The sequence below is a fragment of the Castanea sativa genome, chromosome 2 (assembly GCF_040712315.1).
Source record: "Castanea sativa cultivar Marrone di Chiusa Pesio chromosome 2, ASM4071231v1".
Classification (NCBI taxonomy): Eukaryota; Viridiplantae; Streptophyta; class Magnoliopsida; order Fagales; family Fagaceae; genus Castanea; species Castanea sativa.
The window spans coordinates 44,534,023-44,556,760 of record NC_134014.1 but is presented as its reverse complement, the minus strand read 5'-3'; the positions used below and the strand labels follow the sequence as shown (position 1 = coordinate 44,556,760).

At 37.8% G+C, this 22,738-nt stretch overlaps 1 protein-coding gene across 1 annotated transcript in view; it reads right to left on the bottom strand.

The window, feature by feature from the left end:
* The window catches only part of LOC142625392 (uncharacterized), an 87,782-nt gene that overhangs the window by 12,891 nt on the left and 52,153 nt on the right, over positions 1 to 22,738 (bottom strand). The window contains 3 exon segments of the mRNA XM_075799061.1: positions 717 to 868; positions 971 to 1,022; positions 1,025 to 1,166. Of these exon segments, the coding sequence (XP_075655176.1) occupies positions 717 to 868; positions 971 to 1,022; positions 1,025 to 1,166 (346 nt within the window).

The window sequence follows — 22,738 nt, the reverse complement described above, 5'->3', positions numbered from 1 at the left end:
CTATCTCCGCCATTAATTCCTTTTATAAAGCCCCAAACATAAAACAGATTTTAGGAAGACCATAACATAAATGGTTAGAACTTAGAACACCCAATTAAACTATGACAACATTTACCGCACCATGTAACTATCAAGTAATGACACTACACAACAAACAACACAAACCAGAAAACGCAGAGCTACGTGCACTTTTTAAACAATTGCTGATCATTTCATACTGATTAGTTCACATGTACATGGTGTCTATATGACCAAAAAGAAAATGATGAAAAGGAATAGCCTCATCAACGGAGTGTTGATTAAGACTTTGAAGAAACAAGCATCAAAACTCCATGGTGGAGTTACAGCCAAAACTTTCTGCATGGAGAAAACTCTCGTAAGCTGTTGCTGTAAGCTTCTTGTTATCTTCCCAGTTCTTAAAGTGGTCTGACAATGGCCCTTCATGTATTTTAATTTGCCGGCTTGTCAATACCATCTGTGGAAGATTTGGAAATTAACTCTTGGAGATCTTTTAGTTTCTGCAAGAAACATGGAGAATAAGGACCACCTGGAACTAGAAGAGGCATAATTACAGACATCCTTACAACGAGCATGAAATAAACAAATATCTATAGGACTTTATGGTTTTAGTATCATATAGCATCTTTTAGAGCTTATGAGATGAATGGATTATGTGTTTTGCCTTATGAAGTAGAATTCTCTTAGATCTTATCAACAAGTCCTTACAGTGAGGTTAATGATAAGATCCTCATGGTACAGAATGATGTGCCGAGTGCTATTGAAGTATTCTAATGCCTCGGCTATTGACACCTGCATGTCCTCCAGATAAGCAATCAGCGCTGTGGAGTTTATTGAAGGCTTGTACTTTTTCTTTTTTTTTTCTTTTTTTCTTTTTTTGAGAAGGAGAAGGCCTGTACTTTGAGAGTATATCAGCCTACATTAATTAAAAATCTTTCAAGATTATCCATGAGAAAGAGAGAGTGAGATCTCTTCGGGTGTATGCACATGTGACTTGTGAGTTCATTCAATAGCTTAGCTTATCAATCATAGGAATTGGAAAGCACTGAAACCATCTGATGGAATAAATTTCTTAGGAAGAGAGAGATTGCAGAAACACCCTTGCAATTGAAGTACTCAGCTATTTCTTTATGGTGCTCCATCAACCCCTGCATGAGCCATGGCAAGAAATGTTGGCTCCTTCACTATAGTCACCATGAAACTATGCATTCATATATTATACTAGAAGAAGCATGGTCGTAAAACTTCAATATTCACAAAACTACCTTAGCCAGAATTGCAGAAACTCTGACGATACAAATATAAAACAGATTTACATGTTCAACTACTACATCTACTGCAACTCTGTTCACCATGTTCCAGAGGAAGTAGGTTCATAAAATTTCCTATTCATAAAATTTCCTAGGGTATTCCACTATGAAGTTGACATATGAGTGAAGGACAACACTGCTCAATAGCTTCCAAGAACACTGTATATCCTCAATTTATCAAGTAGTTTTTGGAGTAAAACAACTTCCGCCTCACCTACATCTGTTGTCCATGGATAATGAAGTTGAAAATGTACTGGCAGCAATACTCAAAGAAAATTATTCCAGACCATATCAATAAAGCAATCAGCAAAATCTTCTGTCACTCAGGTAAGAATGCTATCATATGTAATTAACAAATCGTTAAGTCCAAAGGCCTTCTAGCCTATTGGCTTGCTGCTCCCTTTGTTGGGTAATATACGGGGTTCAATCCCTCCTGTTTGCCCATAGTTCAAAAGAAGAGAACATAAGTCCATGTAATGTATACTGATAATTTGCTCTAAACCATGTGCTGATAACTCAATTTTGGAGGATGATAATCACTGTTCCTAAGTGAACATGGAATGGCTCATTGGCAAAAACATACTATTAAAGTAAGGACAGTAAAGGTACTCCAATGTTCTCATTACGTTTTTTCATACCATATAAATGTTCAATGTTACTAGATTTTAAAGCAACTCAGCATCTAAGTCTTGCCAACACCAGAGTTTCCAACTGTTCTCCAAAAAATTTCATACATGCATACATATTTCTCAAAAATCTTAAAAAGTGCATATTAGAGGACCTAGCTATCAGCAAGATTTTTTGAGCTTAAGGATGGAAGAATGATTCTGCCACCTTCTAACTAAATCTCTTACTACCCAATGATCCATTATAATCCAACCTAGAGACCCTAACTTTCCAACATAGCCTTCTGAGTTCTCTGTTCTTGAGCTAGGAAAAAAATCAAACTAGAAGCTGCACCCTACAACTTGCACTTGCATCTCAAAGGTCATAGCAATGATGTTTGGTCCAAACATCTCACAGCAGCAGCTCAATTGATCGGTCTTCTATTGAGCTTGTTGTTTGTTGAGGTTTAAGTGACCTCGATAGATCAGCTGCTATCAATTAATCAGTTGAGGCAGCAGTTGCATCACTGAATTGAGCAGGCATTGAGCTTGTTTTGACTTATTCGACTAAAAACTAGGATAATAAATCTTACACATGCTAACACATACACAGCAAACACACATAGATTTTAATTAAAATCCTAGGTTGCACCGACATGGCATTTTTGCCAACGTACCGGTGTCCGACACGTGTCGGACACCGGTCGTACGTGTTGGACACCGGTACTGGTACGACTCGCCGGACTCCGGTGTCCGAGCGGAGTCTTTTTTTTTTTCTTTTTTCTTTTTTTCTTTTTCGCTTCTCCGACACGGCACCGACACGGCCCCGACGCGGTGGACACTCCGGAAAAAAAAAAAACAAAAAAACAAAAAACAAAAAACAAAAAACCCACAGCCCAGAAGAGAGAAGTGAAAAATCTCAAATCAAAAACCCACGTAGCCCAAACGTTGATTTCCCTCTGCCTGCCGCCCTCTGTCCCTCGCCGGAGCTACATCAGGCCGATCGGCGAGTCGGCGAGCTCCCTCTGTTCCTTCCGATCTCTCTCTCTCAGCGTGGACAGATCCGAGCTTCTTTTCTCTCTCTCTCTGTTTCGCGTTTTTTTTTTCTTTTATCTGCTGACTGCTAAAACCTTTGTACTGTGGCGTGTGATATTTATAACACCCAAACCTCCTTTTTTTTTTTTTTTAATCACCTCACTGCTATACTTTACTGTGTGTGTATATATATATATATATTTTTTTTTTTTTCCCTCTTTACTCAACCTTGTGTTATAAATTATAATGTTTATTATCAATTTAGTGATTTTTGTTTTTGTGTCCTGCTTATTTCATTTTATGTTTTTAGTTTAATATTGAATGTAATCTATTTAAACTTTTGGTTTGTACTCTAAACATTTTATGTGTATTATTGTACTACTTTGGATGTTAGTTTACTTATTTGTAATTAGTACATAATTTAAATTCTAGATATAAACGTATTTTATATCTAAAAATATTTAAAAATATGTCTAAATATAAAATTTAATTAATTATTTAATTGCCGTGTCCACGCCGTGTCGTGTCCTTATTTTTCAAAAATTGCCGTATCACCGTATCCGTGTCCATGTCCGTGTCCGTGCATCATAGGTTTTGATTAGTGCAAAGTTCTTCGCAGCAACATGCTTCAACGATGAACCAGAAGTAGCTCGGTACAATACCCTAGGAGCACAAAGGTCATAGCAATTTCTTATTAATGTGTCTGTATTGTGTATGATGGCGACTCTGAGAAATGGTATTTAAGTCATCCTGGAACCCTAGTGCACGAATTCCAAAGCTGCCACATCATCTGAGAATAGGAATTCTGTTTATATGAAGCACAATTGACCGGTCTTCTATCGAGCTTGTTGTCGAGGTTTAAGTGATCTCGATAGATCGGCTGCTATCAAGCAATCAGTTGAGACAGCAGTTGCAGCACTGAATTGAGCAGGCTTTGAGCTTGTTTTGAATGTGTCTTCAAAAGATACCACTTGCATATGTTCTAGACACACTAAACTAAGACTCAAATACATTAAAGATGCGTTTTGACTCAGATTTGCCAACACATACAAAATATGACCATAACATTCTGAAACTATGTAAATCAACAAGTTAATCTGATATGAGAAACTCTGCTGCTGTAATGATGTTTGGACCAATGGCTGTAAATGAATACTTGCAATTAACTATGATTTGTAATGACTTAAGTGTGGAATGATGGCTGCTTACGGTTTCACCTTCAAAATAAATAGTGAATAGCAGAAATGTTTGCTTTCTACAAGAGAATCATCGATCTATTAGCTAGCCTGAGTTCAAACACATTATTACCTGAGTTCAAACACATTATTTCCCCATTACAGCTTACATTAAAATGACTATTTAATAGGGTCTCAAACCATCCTGCTCTCTGCATTGATACAATGGCAAAGAATTGTACAGGATTATGTTCACACTCAGCTCTGGTAATGTACAAACAAGCAGAAATTAGCAAGTTTGGATGAAACCAAACCCCCCCCCCCCCCCCCCTCCCCAAAAAAAAAAGAGAAAAGAAAAAGAAGAAAGCAAAGAATGAATTGGATGAGTAGGATGTTTAGAAATTTAGTTTTGGTGTGGATGCTTAACTGTTTGAGACAGATTGAGTAGATATAAACGCCACAGACCATTGCAAACAGTAAGATCACCATCCTTAATAATAATAACAATAGAGATTTCTTTGGAGGCTTTATTATGAGAGTATCCTGTGACCAAAAAGAATGGTTGCCTTCTTACCCTTTTTTCTTTCTTTAAAAACTAGTTTTAGTGCCACCGGCAATGCCCGTGCTTTCTTATTTATTAAGTTTCTAATGTAAAAGACAACAATACAATAGACAATTTAACATGAAACTAACATGGAAAATTTCTACACAAATTTAAATAATACTCATCTCAACATAAGATATAATAACATAAATGTAATCACTAAGAGCAACAAAAACATAGTCGCATTATTGACTTAAAGTAACCAAATTAAGAGTACTCAAAGAGAGGACACAAAAGATCGACACATTGTAGACCACAGCAGCCAAATTAAGAGTAAGAAACAAACACCGAAATATGCAACATACATATACATCAATGAAAATAAAATATTGTTTCACAAATAAAAGGAGAAAATGGGGGATATAAACAAGAAACAAATGCCTAGATTTAAGTATAAGATAAAGAAAAACAAATTGAACAAGCAATCTTATAAAGTATTCTAAGGAATTCAGGGGAGTACAAGCCTCTCATGTTCGGAGGGCAAGGAAATCATCATGCACGCATCTTAGCTCAGTATGCTAGGAATTTTGTTGATTTTGTAACTTGGATAGAGGAAAATTCTATTATTATTGAGTCAGTTTTGGCTTAAGATGCAATGTTTTTATCTTCTTAAGTTAAGATATTATTATTAAAAATTAAAATTAAAATTTAAAAAGTTACACATACAGCCAATATATGCACAATTCATTGAGTAAGCGGTCTTTAATTTCGACCAATGTAATACTTGTCTAATTTTCTAGCCAATTAGTCTAACATATACTAACATAAAAAAAATCACATTCTCTAATTCCTAAGCAACTTCATCAACTAGACAACTAAATGCCATTTTTATCTATTTCTCAACCAAAAAAAAAAAAAAAACTATTTTCGTCTATTCTAAACCAACCAAAAAAATTGCACATGAAAAAAAAACCTTGAATGCCGAAACGGTGGGTGTGCAAAATATTGCATTAGTCGAAATGGGATGTGAATGGGTTTGAGGAAGCTGAGTGAGCGCTGTCCAGTCTCCAATGCTCCGTTCCTCTCTGATTCTACGGTGGAATTTCTCTACTACCCCTACTCTCTCTGTGCGATTTTTGACAGCTGAGTTGTTAGCACCCGGGTTTTCGCTGGCAATCTTCTCCCTATTCTTCCTCACTGTCTATCAGTTCTTCTCTCTTCCCCTCTCTCTCTCTCTCTCTCTATTTTTCTTTCTTTGACTCAGTGGGAGCAGACGAGTAGTTGCACAGAACAGAACCCATTAGTTTTGTTTGTCATGTACATGAGATAAGTTTAGATTATAAAAAATTAAAAATTAAAAAAAAAAAGTGCAAATGAAAATTAAAAAAAAATGCTTGAAAAAATACATGTTTTTTTTTTTTTTTGGCAATAATTTCTTTACTATTTATTTGTTTTTTTAGTGTTATAATGTTTAAAAATAATATAAAATAACTGTGTATTTAAAAAAAAAAAAAAAGAGATAAAGTAACATAGAACAATGTTTAAAAATGACATAGAAATAGTATCCTAAGTTTTATACTAAACAGAAAAAATAAAGAAAAAAACCTAAAAATTTAGGAAAAGTAAATTGTTCTTTTAACCAATTTGTGTTTTTTAATTTAAAATTATGTAACTAAATGATAAAAGTATTTTAACGAATTTAAAAATTTGTGTGAGTATATTTTAATACGCAAAAAGGTGAAAACCAATGCGGGAATCCTATTATTAATAGTATAAATATAAATTTTTCTTAATATTTTTTAATTAATTGCTCCACTTTTTTAAAACACAACAATTATCTTCCACTCTCTTCATTATCCTTGAGATACTTAATAAAAAAATTAAATGTAAAATAAGTAATGTCAATGTAAATTTATACAATTATTGCAATAATCATGTATTTTTACACAATTTTACATTAATTGACGTAAGTAAATTTTGAATTTAATTAACTAAAATGTATTACTATTTCTATTATACACGCAAGAGTTATCTTATTTTTATGGGTTCTAGTTAGCTCTATTAGTAAAATTTCTGATAGTTAAAGAAGAAATTTAAGATTCAATTCCCACCTATACCAAAAAATCGATTGATGTCTGTGGGAGCCTTTCTGCGTTGATGGGCCTATGCCTGTCTACTACTTCAAGGCCTATGAGTTGATGGGTAAAGGAGTCAGGATTGGCCTCTTATGAGTTACATCGCTGGCCAGCTTGTGCGCAAGCCGGGCATACCTAACGTTGAGACAACTTGGCGATGATACAACAAGCTAGACACGACAAATTTGGTCAAGATGGTATATCTGTCTTGCACTACAAAGGACGCTACAGCAAAATGACCCCTATAATAAAATATGCTAAATGAAAGAGTTACAATAGAATAGCAAAAGATGACTAATACCGCAAACAAGTTAACTAATACAGCAGATAAAATAAAAGGGGTTACTACAGAGTAACCAATAGAAACTAGCTAATACCACTGATAAAATAACTAATACAACAAAAAGAGTAAAAAATGTCACAACAAGACAGTCTTTAACATGAAACACCATAACACAAAGAGAAAAGAATAACAACGAATGTGTTAAATAAGCTAAAGATTGCTCAGCAGGAATAGGTCCAGGAAGGGAACTGAACCTCAATACAAATAACCTCGTTACAGCCTCCTGCCATTGAAGTTAACTATGCTAGAGAAAGGACCCAAATGGTTTTAGATTCTGATTTCACAGAGCTTCAGAGAGTGAGAATGTTGTAAGGGAGAAAAAATATGGTCTACTGATGCATGCTCTTATTTCTGCCATGTGTTCTCTCTTCCTACTCTCTCTTTTGTTTTTTACCACTTAGTTTTCTTTTTTTTATTTGGTTCTCAATTTCTCTCTTATTTCTTTTTTCTCCCATGTTCTTCCCCCTCCTTTCTTTTTAGGCTACCTCTCATCCTTTTTTATACCTCTTAATTCTATGGGATTTCTCCCTTTTGTCCCTAGGGCTTCACCAACCGTTTATGGTTTCTTGTGAACATCTTTCCAGGCTCGCCCACTAACCCATTGGTTGTCCGGCCACTACCTCTACTCAAAGTGTGCTTACTACACCATTCCCCATTCCTAGACAAAATTCCTTATTTTGTTTCTCCCTTCTCTCCCATTTCTACCTTACCTTCAATGGATAAGAACTGGAAGCTCTCACTACACTTACTCTTATGGAATGCATCAAATGACCCTGACCATGCTTACCTCTTTTGGACGAAATGCTATCCCAACAAGGCATTTCACCAAAAAAAGCCTCAGCATGAACCTCAAAAGAGAACTTTTTTCTTCCCATTGCCAAACCACACCCTTTGAATCCCTTGACTAAAGGCCCAACTCTCCTACATTGGCTAGGTACAAGTAGGTGGCACCCTAGCCTTTATGTGCATTCTACTACCCTTTGGTTTTTTTTCTTTTATTCTTACGCCGTACGTTCCTACTGTTCTTGCATTGTCTTGTTCTACTACGGGTATTGGGTTTCTGTCTATCTTCCACGGCATAAAGGATGTGTGAGCTGGGTGTTTCTGCCTCCCTTCGTTCCCCCATGGGCTGGGCATTGCTTGGGTAGAAGCTCCTGCCCATCTAGCCCATTAGACTTCTACTTTCTACTATTCCTCTTCCTGCCATGTCTATGGGCCTGCTGGTTGTCAATCCTGTCACGTTGGCCTATTGAGTTTACTACTTCTATCATTGGGCTTCCACAGCCCATTCACATTGCTTTTACCTCTTATTAATCTCATGGGTATGCTGGCTACTCTTCTTTCCACATTGACCCATTGGGTTTATTATCTCTTTCCTTGGACTTCCCCGACTTATTTACATTGTCTTTACCTCTTATTGATCCCATGAGCTTGTTGGCTGCCATTCCTGCCACGTTGACCCATTGGGCTTATTATCTCTTTCTTGAGCTTCCCCATCCCATTTATATTGTCTTTACCTCTTATTAATCCCATTGGCATGCTGGCTGCCATTCCAACCACGTTGGCCCATTGGATTTATTACCTCTTTCCTTGCGCTCCCCCAACCCATTTACATTGTATTTACCTCTTATTGATCCCATGGGCTTGTTGGCTGTCATTCCTGCCACGTTGGTCTATTGAGTTTATTACCTATTATTAATCTCATTTTCTCTCTTTTTCCTAATTGTTGGGCTTCTTCTTCCGATGGGCCTTTTGTCAAAAATAGGCATTAATGATGTTTTAGTCTAATGATAAAGAGTTATATCAGAAACAGACTTCATAAGTTAAAACTCTTTCCAAAAAAAAAAAAAAAAGTTATCTTATTATTCTTTTGCCTACCTATATCTTTAATGGGCCTTTTTCCATTTTGATTCCCAAGTGCACCACAGCCACCAAACTCAAAGGATGCCCAACCACTTTCCTTTGTCACAAAAATAAAAAAAAAAAAAAAAAACAACTAAATAAATTTATTGTTTTTACTACTCATTTTTAGGACAATTTAGTTATTACAAACATTTTTTAACTAAAACTGTGACTCGAAGTAGGATTTCAATTAAATAGGGCAGTCATTACACGCATTTAAAAATAAATAAAAAAAATAAAAAAATAAAAAAATAAAAAAAATAAAAAACTAAAACCATGACTCTAAGTAGGATTTTAATTAAAAATGTTTTAAATTGAAATTGAAGTTATGATTTTAATTAAAATCTATGTGTGTTTGCTGTGTATGTGTTAGCATGTGTAAGATTTATTATCCTAATTATTAGTCGAATAAGTCAAATTAAAGACTCCGTAATGCTTTGCCTTAACCCACTTTAATCCTCCTATTTAGAATAGAACTAAAAATAGAAAATCTTGCAGAAAGTTGCTGCGTGGTTTGGCCCCTCAAACTAGAGATATTTAAAATGCAGTGATAATCATTAATTTATGTATTATAATACTACAATAGAGAACAAAGTGAAATTGATTCTATGTTGTGCACTTGTGCTAGGCTGTAGTGCACGAGATTGAGCATTAACGTTCGTGGATATAACTAGTTTAATAAAATGCAGAATCTTCATGGTATCTTTGAATCTTAACGGCCCAAGACATAATTCTATAATGATTCACTACGCCTAGGTTAATTTGTTGCACCTATTCTACTTCTTGTGTCCACAACTGTCATAGCTATACGTACGTTTCTGTAAAGCCAGAGGAGTTCAAGGCAGAGTCTAAACGACCTGTAGCAGAGCTATGAACTATATGTAGTATAAGTTTAGTTAAGTTCATTACTACTAAGAGTTCAAGTGTCAGCATCCTATGCTCTTGTCCACGTGTCAGCATCAGAGCTATGTCTGTTAGAGTGGTTAAGAAGTTCCACATTATACGGAAATGATTATTACCTATATGGTGGGGTCTGTAATCCATATTGATGATTGAATATCAAGAACTGAAATTTCTCCATAAACTCTCTCTTTCTCTTCTTAGTTTTCTCTGTGCTTTTCTTCTTTCTTGCATTGTTCTTGATTTCTCTTCATGGTATCAGAGCTCCATTAATGGCTTATGCCCCAAGCTCTAGTTCTTCAACAACCCCTTCCACTACAACCACTTCCATCACTCCTATAGTGAATCCTTCGTTGTTACTCTTATCAAATATGGTAAGTATGATGACAGTCTAGCTTGATTTTACCAACTATATGGTATGGAAGCATCATACTCCATGTTTGGTTTTGTGAATGAGTCGTGTGAAGCTCATGAACCATTTTTGAAAGATAGTGTTGGATATTTCACAAGGGAGCCAAATTTTGAGTTTGTCAATTGGAAAAACAAAGAACAAGCCCTATTCACCTTCATCAACTCCACTCTATCTACCTCAATTCTAGCCATCACTGTGGGTTAGAAATCTACTAAGGGAGTCTAGTGATGGAGTCGAATCATCGGTCGAGTATATCTGTCTAGGATATGCTAAGACCTTGTCACTGCCCCTGCAAAACAGACTAGGGTTTCCCTGAGATGGACACCGGTGTAGCGCCTGCCACAACACCTCCGATACCTAAGTTAATATTTGGCGATCTCTTAAAAGGAAAAAGGAAGTATCAAAAATATGTCTTTTGGTTGAAGCTATGTACCTTCTGTGCTTCTAATGACCATATATATAGTCTTTGGCGTTTCTAGCCACTAGGACCTTAATTGGGGTTTTAATGCTCGCCTTGTAATGCCCTGGGGCTCATGATTATGGAATTTAATGAGATTCTAACGGTCTGCCAGCTGGTTAATACCTGGCTAAGGCAATGAATTCCCTCATTAATGTTTTGCTTGTCCTCGTCTATACTGCTTCGTATATGGACGATGGAGTTGCTTTGTTTCGTCTAGGGGTCAGTCTCGTCATTCCCATCATCTAGCAAGTGCTTGAAAAGAGGTTTGCTTCTGTATCTCGATCTCATGTCTTAAGTCTAAGGAATGAATTGCTAAGCATTAAGAAGGGTTCTGAAAGCATTGATACTTTCTTTCAAAGATTTAAGGAAGCTAGGGATAAACTGAGTTCTATTGCTATTTTCATTAATGAAGAAGAACTTATACATTTAGTTTCAGAAGCTTTGCCTCGTGAATATGATGCTTTTTGCTCTGCAATAAGAACTTGTAATGATGTGTTTACATTAGAAGATTTAAATACCTTACTGAATGTTGAAGAGAGAGCCATTAAGAATAAATCTGAGTCTAGAAATACAACTATGGCTATAATGCTTCTGAGTGGGTTTAATCAGAATAACAATAGAGGGAGAGGTAGAAATGGTAATTAAAGAGGTCGTGGTAGAGGATTCAACAATTTTGGTCATCATTTTGGGTTTAATAATGGTCAATCTTCTAATAATCCTAAGTGTGCATTTGGACACCGCTTATTTTACTAAAAACTGAAAATTTATTGCTGAAAACACTGTAGCAAAATATTTTTTATTGCTCCAAATTACTATTTATGCGTTTTTATCACTTGGCTGGTCCATGAATAGTGGCATGGGACCAGTAAAAAAAAAACACACGCTACACAAACGCAGCCACAGCCGCTACACAAACGCACCCTAATTTTGGTTTTAATGCTAGTCATTTCCCTGGGAATGCCTCTAATTCTCCTCAATTTCCTGGACTTCAATCCAAGACTGGTTCTAGTCTCCCACAAGTCAAGTTTCAGGGTAGAATTTTCCCAATTTAAGGCCTACATGTCAGATTTGTGGCAAGAATGGTCACATTGCCTTGGATTGCTATCATTGCATTAATTTTGCCTATCAAGGTAGACATGCTCCAACCAAGTTAGCTTCTATGGTACTATGGTAGCTAGTTCAATGGCAGCTATTGCAAATTCTGCTTCAACCTCTACTTCTAATTGGCTCACTGATACAGGGTGTTCTGATCATGTGACCCCAGATCTATCTCAACTTTCCTTGCTTTCTTAAGCTACTATAGGTCATGAGACTGTTATTGTTGGTAATGAGCAAGAGCTACCTGTCACTCATGTTGGAAATGGTAAGCTTGTTACTCCTTCTCATCATTTTCGTTTGGATAATATTCTTAGGGTTCATACTTTAGCTTCAAACTTGTTGTCTGTCCATAAACTTTGTTTACAAAACAATGCCTTTTGTTATTTTGATGCCAATCAGTTCTTAATTGTGGATTTACCTACGAGGAGGGTTCTTTATCAAGGCCTGAGTAAGGATGGTGTCTACCCAATCCCACTTTCTTCTACACTCTCACAGATCCTGGTTTTCCTTTATCCCTTGCTTTCAACTCTTCAGAAGCATGCTATCTCCAGTCAGGCAATGTTGTGGCATCAAAGACTTGGTCACCCTTGTTCCAAGCTTCTTCAGTCTGCCTTAGCTTATTTTCCTAGTAATGTTTCAATTTCTATAAATGATGACATTTGTTCTTAATGTAAATATGCAAAAGTGCTAAAATGCACAAACTTCCTTTTTCAAAGCATGAAATGTCCAATACTTCTCCTTTACAACTTGTTCACAGTGACATTTAGGGTCCTGCCCCTGTGACTTCTATACTTGGCTATAGATTCTATGTCATTTTTGTTGATGATTTCACTAGATTTACCTGGTTATTTCTTCTTAAACATAAATCTGAAGTGTTTACAGTCTTTCTACACTTTAAAGCTCTTGTTGAAACTCAGTTTGGGTCTAAAATAAAAACTCTTAAGTCTGATAGTGGTAGTGAATACACTCGTAATCACTTTAAGTCCTTTTGTTTGGACAATGGTCTACACTTAAAAGCTCTTGTTGAAACTCAATTTGGGTCTAAAATAAAAACTCTTAGGTCTAATAGTGGTAGTGAATACACTAGTAATCACTTTAAGTCTTTTTGTTTGGACAATGGCATTCAACATCAGCTGTCTTGTCCTTATACACCTCAGCAGAATGGTGTAGCTGAGAGGAAACATAGACAAATTGTTGAAAGTGGTCTTTTTTTGCTTCATCAATCTAAGCTTCCATCTTCCTATTGGTGTTATGATTTTACTACTGCCACATTTGATCAATAGGGTCCACTCTTCTATCCTTTAGTTTAAATCTTCTTGGGAAAAGCTGTTTCACTCTCCACCTTCTCTACAGTCCTTGAAAACATTTGGCTATGCTTGCTTTCCATTTCTTAGGCCTTATTCTGATCATAAACTTCAACCTAGGTCTACTCAATGTATCTTCCTAAGGTACCCTCCTTTAACTAAAGAATATATCTGTCTTGACCCTTAGACACAAAAAGTTTATATCACTTCTCGTGTCATTTTTCATGAATCTAACTTTCTAGACCTGCTTCTTTACCCACTTCTTCCAACAATTATGGTGCTACTAGTCCTTCATTTGATCTTTGGTTATCCACTATTTTACCTAGTTTTTCCTCTGATCCTTTATCTGTTGTCTTTCCTCCTTTCCATACATTTGTTGTTGTGCCAGATATGTCTTCTTATTCTCTTTCTGATGTGTCTCGTCCTATCTCTTCCTCCAGTCCTATTTCTCATGTGTCTGCTCTTGCTAACCCTATGCCTCAGTCCTCTATTCCTCTTAATCAGTCCGTGTCTACTTCTAATCCTAATACACATCCCATGCTTACCAGATCCAAACATGGTATTTTCAAGCCTAAAGGTTACACAGTTGTGAGGGATTATTCTCAAGTAGAACAACCTACTTTCACTGTTGTTTCTTTGCATCCACAATGGATTGTAGCTATGGACTAAGTATGCTTTTTTGTTAAAACAGAAAACTTGGTCTGTAGTTCCTTTTTCAACTGGTAAAAATGTCGTTTCTTGTAAATGGGTCTATAAGATTAAGAAAGGTAGTGATGGAGCCATTGCTAGTTACAAGGCCAGACTTGTGGCCAAACGGTTCTTGCAGCAATATGGGTTGGACTATGAGGAGACATTTAGTCCTATGATGAAACCAGCTATTGTGAGGATTATTTTGGCTTTGGCTGTGCAGCACAATTGGTCCTTGAAGCAATTAGATGTTTCTAATGCTTTTCTTCATAAGGTGCTTTGTGAAGAGGTTTTTATGTCTCAACCTCCTGGATATGTTAATCCTGCTCATCCTTCTCATGTCTGCCTTCTTCATAAGGCCATTTATGGACTGAAACAGGCCCCTAGAGCCTCGTTTGAAAGCTTCACCACTCAACTGTTTCACATTGGATTTCATGCTTCTTCTGCTGACAGTAATCTCTTTATCTTGCATCATGATTCTATTGTGGCTTACCTTCTTCTTTATGTTGATGATATCATTGTTACTAGGAATGATGCTTCATTCATTAATCAGCTTATCACCAGTCTTAGTGCTATTTTTGATTTGAAGGATCTTGGTCCACTTAGATTCTTCCTTGGACTTCAGATTGAATACACTTCTCAGGTTCTATTTATGCATCAATCTAAGTATGCTATAGATTTGCTTACCAAGTTTAATATGTTGGATTGCAAGCCTTGTCTCACTCCTTGTTCACCCACTGTGCATGTGAACTCTCAGACTAGTCCCATCCTTACTGATTCTACTTCCTATAGGAGCATGGTTGGTGCATTGCAGTATTTGACTTTCACTAGGCTTGATCTCTCTTATTCTGTTAAGCAAGCATGTCAGTTCATGAGTCAGCCTACCCAACATCATTTGATGGCAACTAAAAGGATTCTTAGGTATCTTAAGGGTACTTTGCACCTTGGCTTTAATTTCCATCCAGGTTCTTTGACCCTCTCAGCTTATTGTGATGTTGACTGGGTTGGAGAACCACTTGACAGAAAATCCATCACAGACATGGTGGTCTTTTTGGGCAACTCCCCTATCACTTGGTCAGCTAAGAAACAATTGACAGTGGCTAGATCATCTACTGAGGCTGAATATAGGGCTTTGGCTACTATTGTTGCATAATTGTCTTGGATTAGGCAGATTCTTAAGGATTTAGGTGTTTATTTGTCTATACCTCCTATGTTGTGGTGTGATAATGTGTTTGTACTGGCATTAGCTTCCAGCCCTGTCTTCCATGCTCGTACCAAGCATATTGAGGTGGATTACCATTATATCCCAGAGAAGGTTATGGCTAAGGAGTTGTAGGTTCATTTTATTTCTACTCATGATCAGTTGGCTGACATATTTACTAAAGCTCTTTCTTCCCCTAAATTTCAAGCTAACTTGATGGGAGTTCCTCCCTTTAGTTTGAGGGGGGATGTAAAGCTAGAGGAGTCCAAGGTAGAGTCTAAACGACCTGTAGCAAAGCTATGAACTACATGTAGTATAAGTTTAGTTAAGTTTGTTACTGCTAAGAGTCCAAGTGTCAGCATCCTATGCTCTTGTCCACATGTCAGCATTAGAGCTATATCTGTTAGAGTGATTAAGAAGTTCCACATTATACGGAAGTGGTTATTACCTATATATTGGGGTCTGTAATCCATATTGATGATTGAATATCAAGAACCGAAATTTCTCCATAAACTCTCTTTCTCTTCTTAGTTTTCTTTGTGCTTTTCTTCTTTCTTGCATTATTCTTGATTTCTCTTCAGTTTCCACATATGGTTGGGAGAGAGACAAAATCTCTGATCGCATTTTTTTGTTGGAAAATTTTTTATATAATTGTGAATAAATTTTAGCAAATACAATCACACAAGAACATAAAAATTTATGTGAAAAAATCTTTCTTTTTAAAGGAAAAAAATCATAGGACAAACTCTAAATAATTTCATTATATTAAATAGAAATTACAACACTTAAAGATACAACTTAAGCAACAAAAAAAAAAAAAATCTCATTTTCTTTTTACTCATTGCTCTCTTCCTTATTGTGTATATATCACAATTTTCTCTTGATCTCTATATTTTTCTCTTCTCTTTTAGATACTCTCATGCAGATCTTCAAGACTTTACCGGTCCTCACGCTCAAAACTTCTCTTCACTCTTCCAGCAAATAGCCGAATGGCCTTACTTTATATTTCTTTATCCTTTTATTCTTTTCTTCCTTTCAAAGTCTTGTCATCAATTCACAAGACAAATAATCACATCTTTATAAATATGGCTTGACTTTTGTACATAAAAGTACGACTTCCTTTCTTCCTTTTTGGCAAGCTTCTCCGGGAAGCTCCTTTAAATTTGCTGACTTCTTAGCAGCATGCTTTTCCAACAAGCTGCTAAGCCAAAGTGTGGGTTGGAAATATGTGGTGCAATGCACCCAACATTTCTTCCATTAAGATTATTCAGACATCTTTATTACTATTAATTTTTAGCCGAATAAGTCAAATCAAAGCAAAGATGGAGACAAAAAATTAAAATATTTGTCATTAACTTAAGTAGTCTCTTTGCCGTCATGAGATTAGGATTTCTTTCCCTCTTCTTTAGGCAGTAGATGTTCTTGTCCCTTCTGTGAAGGTGATTTGTGTTTCTTGTTCATTTGTGCGCTCTGTTTCTCTCTATCTGCTCGAGCCTCCAAAGGGGTATCTCGGGTCTAGTGGGTTCTCTGTTTTGAGGGGTTGGGGAAACACTTTTGTCTTTTTACTTTGTCATCTAATCTCTGTTCCTTCCTTCTCACCGATCCTCTTTTCAAGCAATTGCTCCCTTATGGAAAAATTAACTAAAGATTGGAGCAAGTTCTCACTTTCTGAGAAGGAAAATACTGGCTTTGCCCTTCCAAGTACCCAAAAGCCCAAAACTTTTGTTGTAGCGGCAAAGTTTCTCACCGCCCGTTTTCTAGTAATGGAAGCTGTAGTGCGCACCTTCAAGCAGTTATGGAGGTCACCAAAAGGTTTCAAGTTTCACAATATTGGCAACCATATAGTTCTATTTGAGTTTGATAATGTCCAAGAGGTGGAAAGGATCCTTCAAAACCAACCTTGGACTTTCGACAAACACCTCGTGGTTTTGAAAAGATTTGCGGAAGGTTCACGGGTAAAAAATCTAATCTTTGACAAAGCTTGGTTCTTGGTTCAAGTGCACGATATCCCTCTCAGCTTTATGTCGAGAAAGGTAGCAGAAAGTTTGTGTGACATTGTAGGGGAGGTCCGCAGGTCCCCTAAGTTCACAGAGGATGATGGTGGGAATTTCTTTCAGGTCAGAGTGAACATTGATTTATCTCTCCCTCTGTGTAGGGGGAGGATAATTACACTTGAGAACGGTGAAAAATCTTGGGTTCGCTTTCAGTATGAGAGGCTTCCTAACATGTGTTACTGGTGTGCCTAGACCACGATGATAAACAATGCAAACTGTGGATTCGAAGTAAGGGAACTCTGTCAATTGATAAACAACAATATGGTTCATTTTTAAGAGCTGCGCCATATCAGAGAGGGAGTAGGAATGTGTTTTATGTCCCTGGGTGGTTTGAAAAGGAGTCCTCAAAGGAGGAAAATGGGGAGGCAGGGACATCAGGTATAGGGGAGGATGACAGGTCAAAGGGGAGCTTAGAGGGGCTGCAACCTGATTTGGTAACAGATGTGGGAGGTAATGTTACTAATTCCATTTCTATTTCACATTTAGAGTCAGTCACTACATTAGGCAAAGCTGAGACTGTGAGGGAAATGAGGGTTGGAAACAACTCTTCCCCAGTTTTGCCTTCCACAAATTCCTCAGGATTGACTCCTATTGATTCTGTTTTCCTTTCCAAACTAGCTGAGATTGATGAGGGTATTAGGAAATTTGATACAACAAATAGTGTGAAGGAGGATGTTTCCATAAATAAGGCAGCACCCCCTTTGGAATACAGCTGCCCCCAAAGCCCTATGGGCATCCAAAATTTAGTGTTCCCCTTTGAACCAACTACGTTAAATCACAAGGAGAATCTAGATCCTTGGGTTCTTTGTGACATTACCAATACCTTACCTTCCTCTACCCATTCACCTCTCCAAGGTAAATGGACAAGGCTTGTGAGACTGTAGGTATAAGCCCTTCCCAATCTGAGGAGGTACTTATTTCTGGGTTAGGTAAAAGAATTAGGATGACAGTAAAGTTCTCTCAGAGTTACTAGGAAAGAGGCGCCAGGTTTCAAAGGGAGAGGTTCCTCAAAAAAAGATATTGGCGGATGCTGGTCACCAACTCCGTTAGAGGCAATGAATCTCCTAGTATGGAACTGTCTTAGGCTTGGGAACCTACGCACAGAGAAAGAGCTTGTAAGTATAATACGAGCAAAAGATCTCTCTGTCGTGTTTATAGCCGAGACATGGGCAGATGAAGTAAGGCTAGACCGTACACTTAGTTACATTAACTTTGATCAGAAGTGGGTGGTTCCAAGAACTTCCAGAGGGGGTTGTCTGGTTCTGTTTTGGAAAAATTCAGTAAATTTGAAGGTAGTTAACTCCCACAGATACTACATTGATGCTGTTGTTAATAAAAATGGTAGAGGCGAGTGGAGGTTTATAGGATTTTATAGGGAACCTGATACGTCAAAAAGGAATGAAGCATGGGCAAAACTCAGAAGTCTTAATAGGAATCAGAATAGCCCTTGGTTGTGTGCCGGTGATTACAATGAAATTACTAGACAAGAAGAAAAAATGGGTGGAGCTTTAACAAATTTTAACCAGATGCAGCTCTTCAGAGACGTTATTGATAAGTGTGGGTTTATGGATTTGGGATTTGTAGGTGCAAAGTACACGTGGAGCAAACATTTTGAGTCTGGTCAGTCTATATGGGAACGTCTAGATAGGGGTCTGGCAACAAACAACTGGTTCTTAATGTTCCCAGGTACAAAAATTCACCACCTTCACTGCTACTCCTTTGATCACCTACCATTATTTATTAACCTATCTAGCTTGGAGATTCCGGGGAAAAGGAAAGTGTTTAGATTCGAAGAAATGTGTCTCTCTGATGATAGGTGTGGGGAAACTGTTGAAGCTGCTTGGACAATTACTAAAAGTCCGGACCCTAGTAGTGAAATTCTAAAGAAGGTAGCGAAGTGTAAACAGGACTTAACTTGGTGGAATAATAACTGCTTTGGAAATGTGTGAAGGACATTGGTGGATAAGAAGAAGTTATTAGCGGCTGCTGAATTGGAAGCGATGAGATCTGGGAATAACTCTCAGGTGCGTCTATTAAAAGCCGAAATTAATGTCTTGATGGATAGAGAATCAAGATTGTGGAGTCAAAGATCTAGAGTTTTGTGGTTGAGTAAAGGAGATAGCAACACAAAATTTTTTCACAATAAAGCCACCAAGAGACTCCGGAAAAATTCAATCCTTGGTATTAGAGACCCTACTAGAAGGTGGTTGAATCAAACAGAGGATATTGGCCAGGCCTTTATTAATTACTACACTGAGCTCTTCTCTTCCTCATGTCCGGCTAGCTATTCTGGAGTTCTAGACAAAATTCCATAGGTTGTAACAGAAGAAATGAATGCTGATCTGATGGGAGTTTTTCATGACTGGGAAATTGTGGAAGCTATGAAACAAATGGCGTCATTAAAAGCCCCTGGCCCAAACGGGATGCCTCCATTGTTCTATCAACATTTTTGGCTTTGGTGGATAAGGATGTAACCAGCTCTGTCCTCATATGGTTGAACTCAGGTATTTTACCCTCCCCTATTAACCATACCTTCATTACTCTTATGCCTAAGGTTGATAGTCCTGAGTTAGTTACTGAATTCTGGCCTATATGTTTGTGCAATGTTTTGTACAAAATCTTTTTAAAAGTCCTAGCAAATAGACTAAAGAAGTTTCTGCCTAACCTTATTACTGAGCACCAGTCAGCTTTTACAAAAGACCGACTTATTACAGATAACATTTTAGTGGCTTTTGAAACATTACATTGCATGAAAAATCTTACCTATGGTAAAACAGGCTTTATGGCCCTCAAGTTAGATACGAGTAAGGCCTACGATAGAGTCGAATGGACTTACTTAGAAACTCTCCTGTTGAAAATGGGTTTTTGTGCAAAATGGATTACTTTGATTATGGCTTGTGTGAGATCTGTAATGTACTCGATTTTGGTTAATGGTGAACCCCAAGGCCTTATTACCCCATCTAGAGGGATTAGGCAAGAAGACCCCCTCTCCCCCTTCCTCTTCCTCTTATGCATGGAGGGGCTGCATAGTTTGATTGAAGATGCAGCTAGAATAGGAGATATCAGGGGCTTCTCCCTTTGCAAAAGAGGCCCAAGACTAACACACCTTTTTTTTTTTTTTTGTGCAGATGATAGCTTGTTATTTTGTAGAGCCAATTTTGTGGAATGCAGCAATATTCTAAAGCTCCTAGGGGTGTATGAACAATCATCAGGCCAAAAGATCAACAAGGAAAAGACTGCACTTTTCTTTAGTAAATCTACCCCACAAGCTATAAAAGATATGATCAAAGGACTTTTAGGAGTTCAAGAAATCAGGTTCTATGAGAAATACTTAGGGCTTCCATCTCTGGTGGGAAGAGGTAAGAAGGTTAGTTTCAATTACATTAAGGAGCGGGTTTGGAGGAAGTTACAAAGTTGGAAAGGCAAGCTTTTGTCACAAGTAGGGCGGGAAGTACTAATCAAGACTGTAATCCAAGCCATCCCGACCTTTGCTATGAGGTGTTTTAAGCTCCCTTAGGGTCTTTGTCATGAGATTGAAGCTATGGTCAAGAAGTTTTGGTGGGGTCAACGAGGAGATAGAAGAAAAGTCCATTGGATGCGTTGGGATGATCTCACAAAATCAAAGCTGGTTGGTGGTTTGGGCTTCAAAGATCTAATTCATTTCAATGATGCACTCTTGGTGAAGCAAGCTTGGAGATTGATGAATAATAGGGAGTCACTTTTCTATAAGGTGTTCAAGGCTAAATTTTTTCCCCATTGCTCAATTTTAAATGCCCAAGATTCAGCCTCGGGTTCTTATGCTTGGAAAATCATTCTTAGAGGAAGGGATGTCATCTTAGAGGGAGTGTGTTGGAGGTTTGGGAACGGTAAATCCATTAAGATTTGGCAGCACCATTGGTTGCCAATTAAACATCCAACTAGAATTACATCCCCGGTGTTGGAGTCTATGGAAGAAGCTCTTGTTGACTGCTTGATTAACTCAGAAACTAGAAGTTGGAATGAAGGGATGATTGATGGTATTTTTATTCCTCAAGAGGCTGAGCTTATTAAAAAGATCCCTTTGTCTCGGTTTGAAGCCTTTGTCTCCAAATGGGCAGTATTCATGCAAAATGGGGTATCGGTTTCTGAGAGAAGAGATGGACTTCCATCAGTTGGAAGAACCCCCAGATTATGAAAAAGGTTTGTAGAAGGCATTTTGGTCCCTTGAAGCTCCAAATAAAGTGAAACACCTGATTTGGAGGGCTTGCAAAAATTCCCTCCCTACCAAAGGGAATTTAGTCCAGCGACAAATTATTACTGACCCTGCCTGTAAGAGATGTTCAGGGGGTAGGGAAGATATCCTGCATGCGGTTTGGAGTTATGCTGAGCTTGATGGGGTTTGGGGAGAGTCGGAGTTGTGGGGGTTTCGGGCTCTTACTTCTTTCCAAAGCTTTGGTGAGCTAATGGCTTGGATTATAAAGAATGATAGAGCACCAAAACTGTTTGCAATGTCTGTTTGGTCCATTTGGTCTCAACGGAACCTATTGAGGTCCCAGCAGCCTTGCTGTCACACAGCCAGCTGGCTCAGTTTGCAAAGGACAGGCTCCACGAGTTCAAAACAATCCAACCAGCAGCCCATCCTCGTCTGAGACAGCAGCAGTCCTCTTGGTCTCCCCCTACCCAGAGTGGTTTCAAGATTAACTATGATGGAGCTCTTTTTTCTGACAGAAACAATTCGGGTATCGGTGTAGTTATTCGAAATGGCGACGGCCTTGTGATTGCGTCAATGGTCCAACCTCTGAACCAAGCATTCAAAGCAGTAGAGATTGAGGCCCTGGCTGCTGCACGAGCTCTAGAGATTGCTGCTGACATTGGCCTTGATAAAGTTACATTGGAAGGTGACTCAATGGTAGTGACACAAGCTCTGAAATCAAAAGAAGTGGGGCTGGCTGCTTATGGCTTGTTGATCAGGGATGCTTGTACTCTAGCAGGTAAGTTCTCAGATGTGTCCTACTCTCACATAAAGAGAGAGGGCAACAAAGTGGCACATGGTTTGGCTAGGTTAGCTAAATATTTAGTAGACTGTGTAATTTGGATGGAAGAAGTTCCTCCAACCATCTATCATCTTGTACAGGCTGATTTGGCCCCCCTGGTTCAATGAAGTTTAGTGTCTTCTTTCTCAAAAAAAAAAAAAAAAAAAAAAAAAAAAAAAAAAGCAAAGATGGAGACCCCAAAAATGCTTTTCCTAAACCCCTCTCCAATCCTCGCTCAATTTAGAATATAATTCAAAATAGAAAATCTTGGCATCTTGCAGAAAGTTGCTTTGAGGTTGGCTCCTCAAACCAGGGAAGCTTTTCTACTAGATATTTAAATATTGTGAGGCCCTTCATTTTGTGTGGTCACCGGCGTTCTCATGGCTTCGGAGTAAGTATCCTCAACTGAGAGCCTGGGTTGCACCGACACGCCGTTTTTGGCGACGTGTCGGACACCGAAACCGCCGCGATTCGTCGGACTCCGGTGTCCGAGAAGTGTCCTCTTTTTTTTTTTTTTCGTTTTTCCGACACGGAGCCGACATG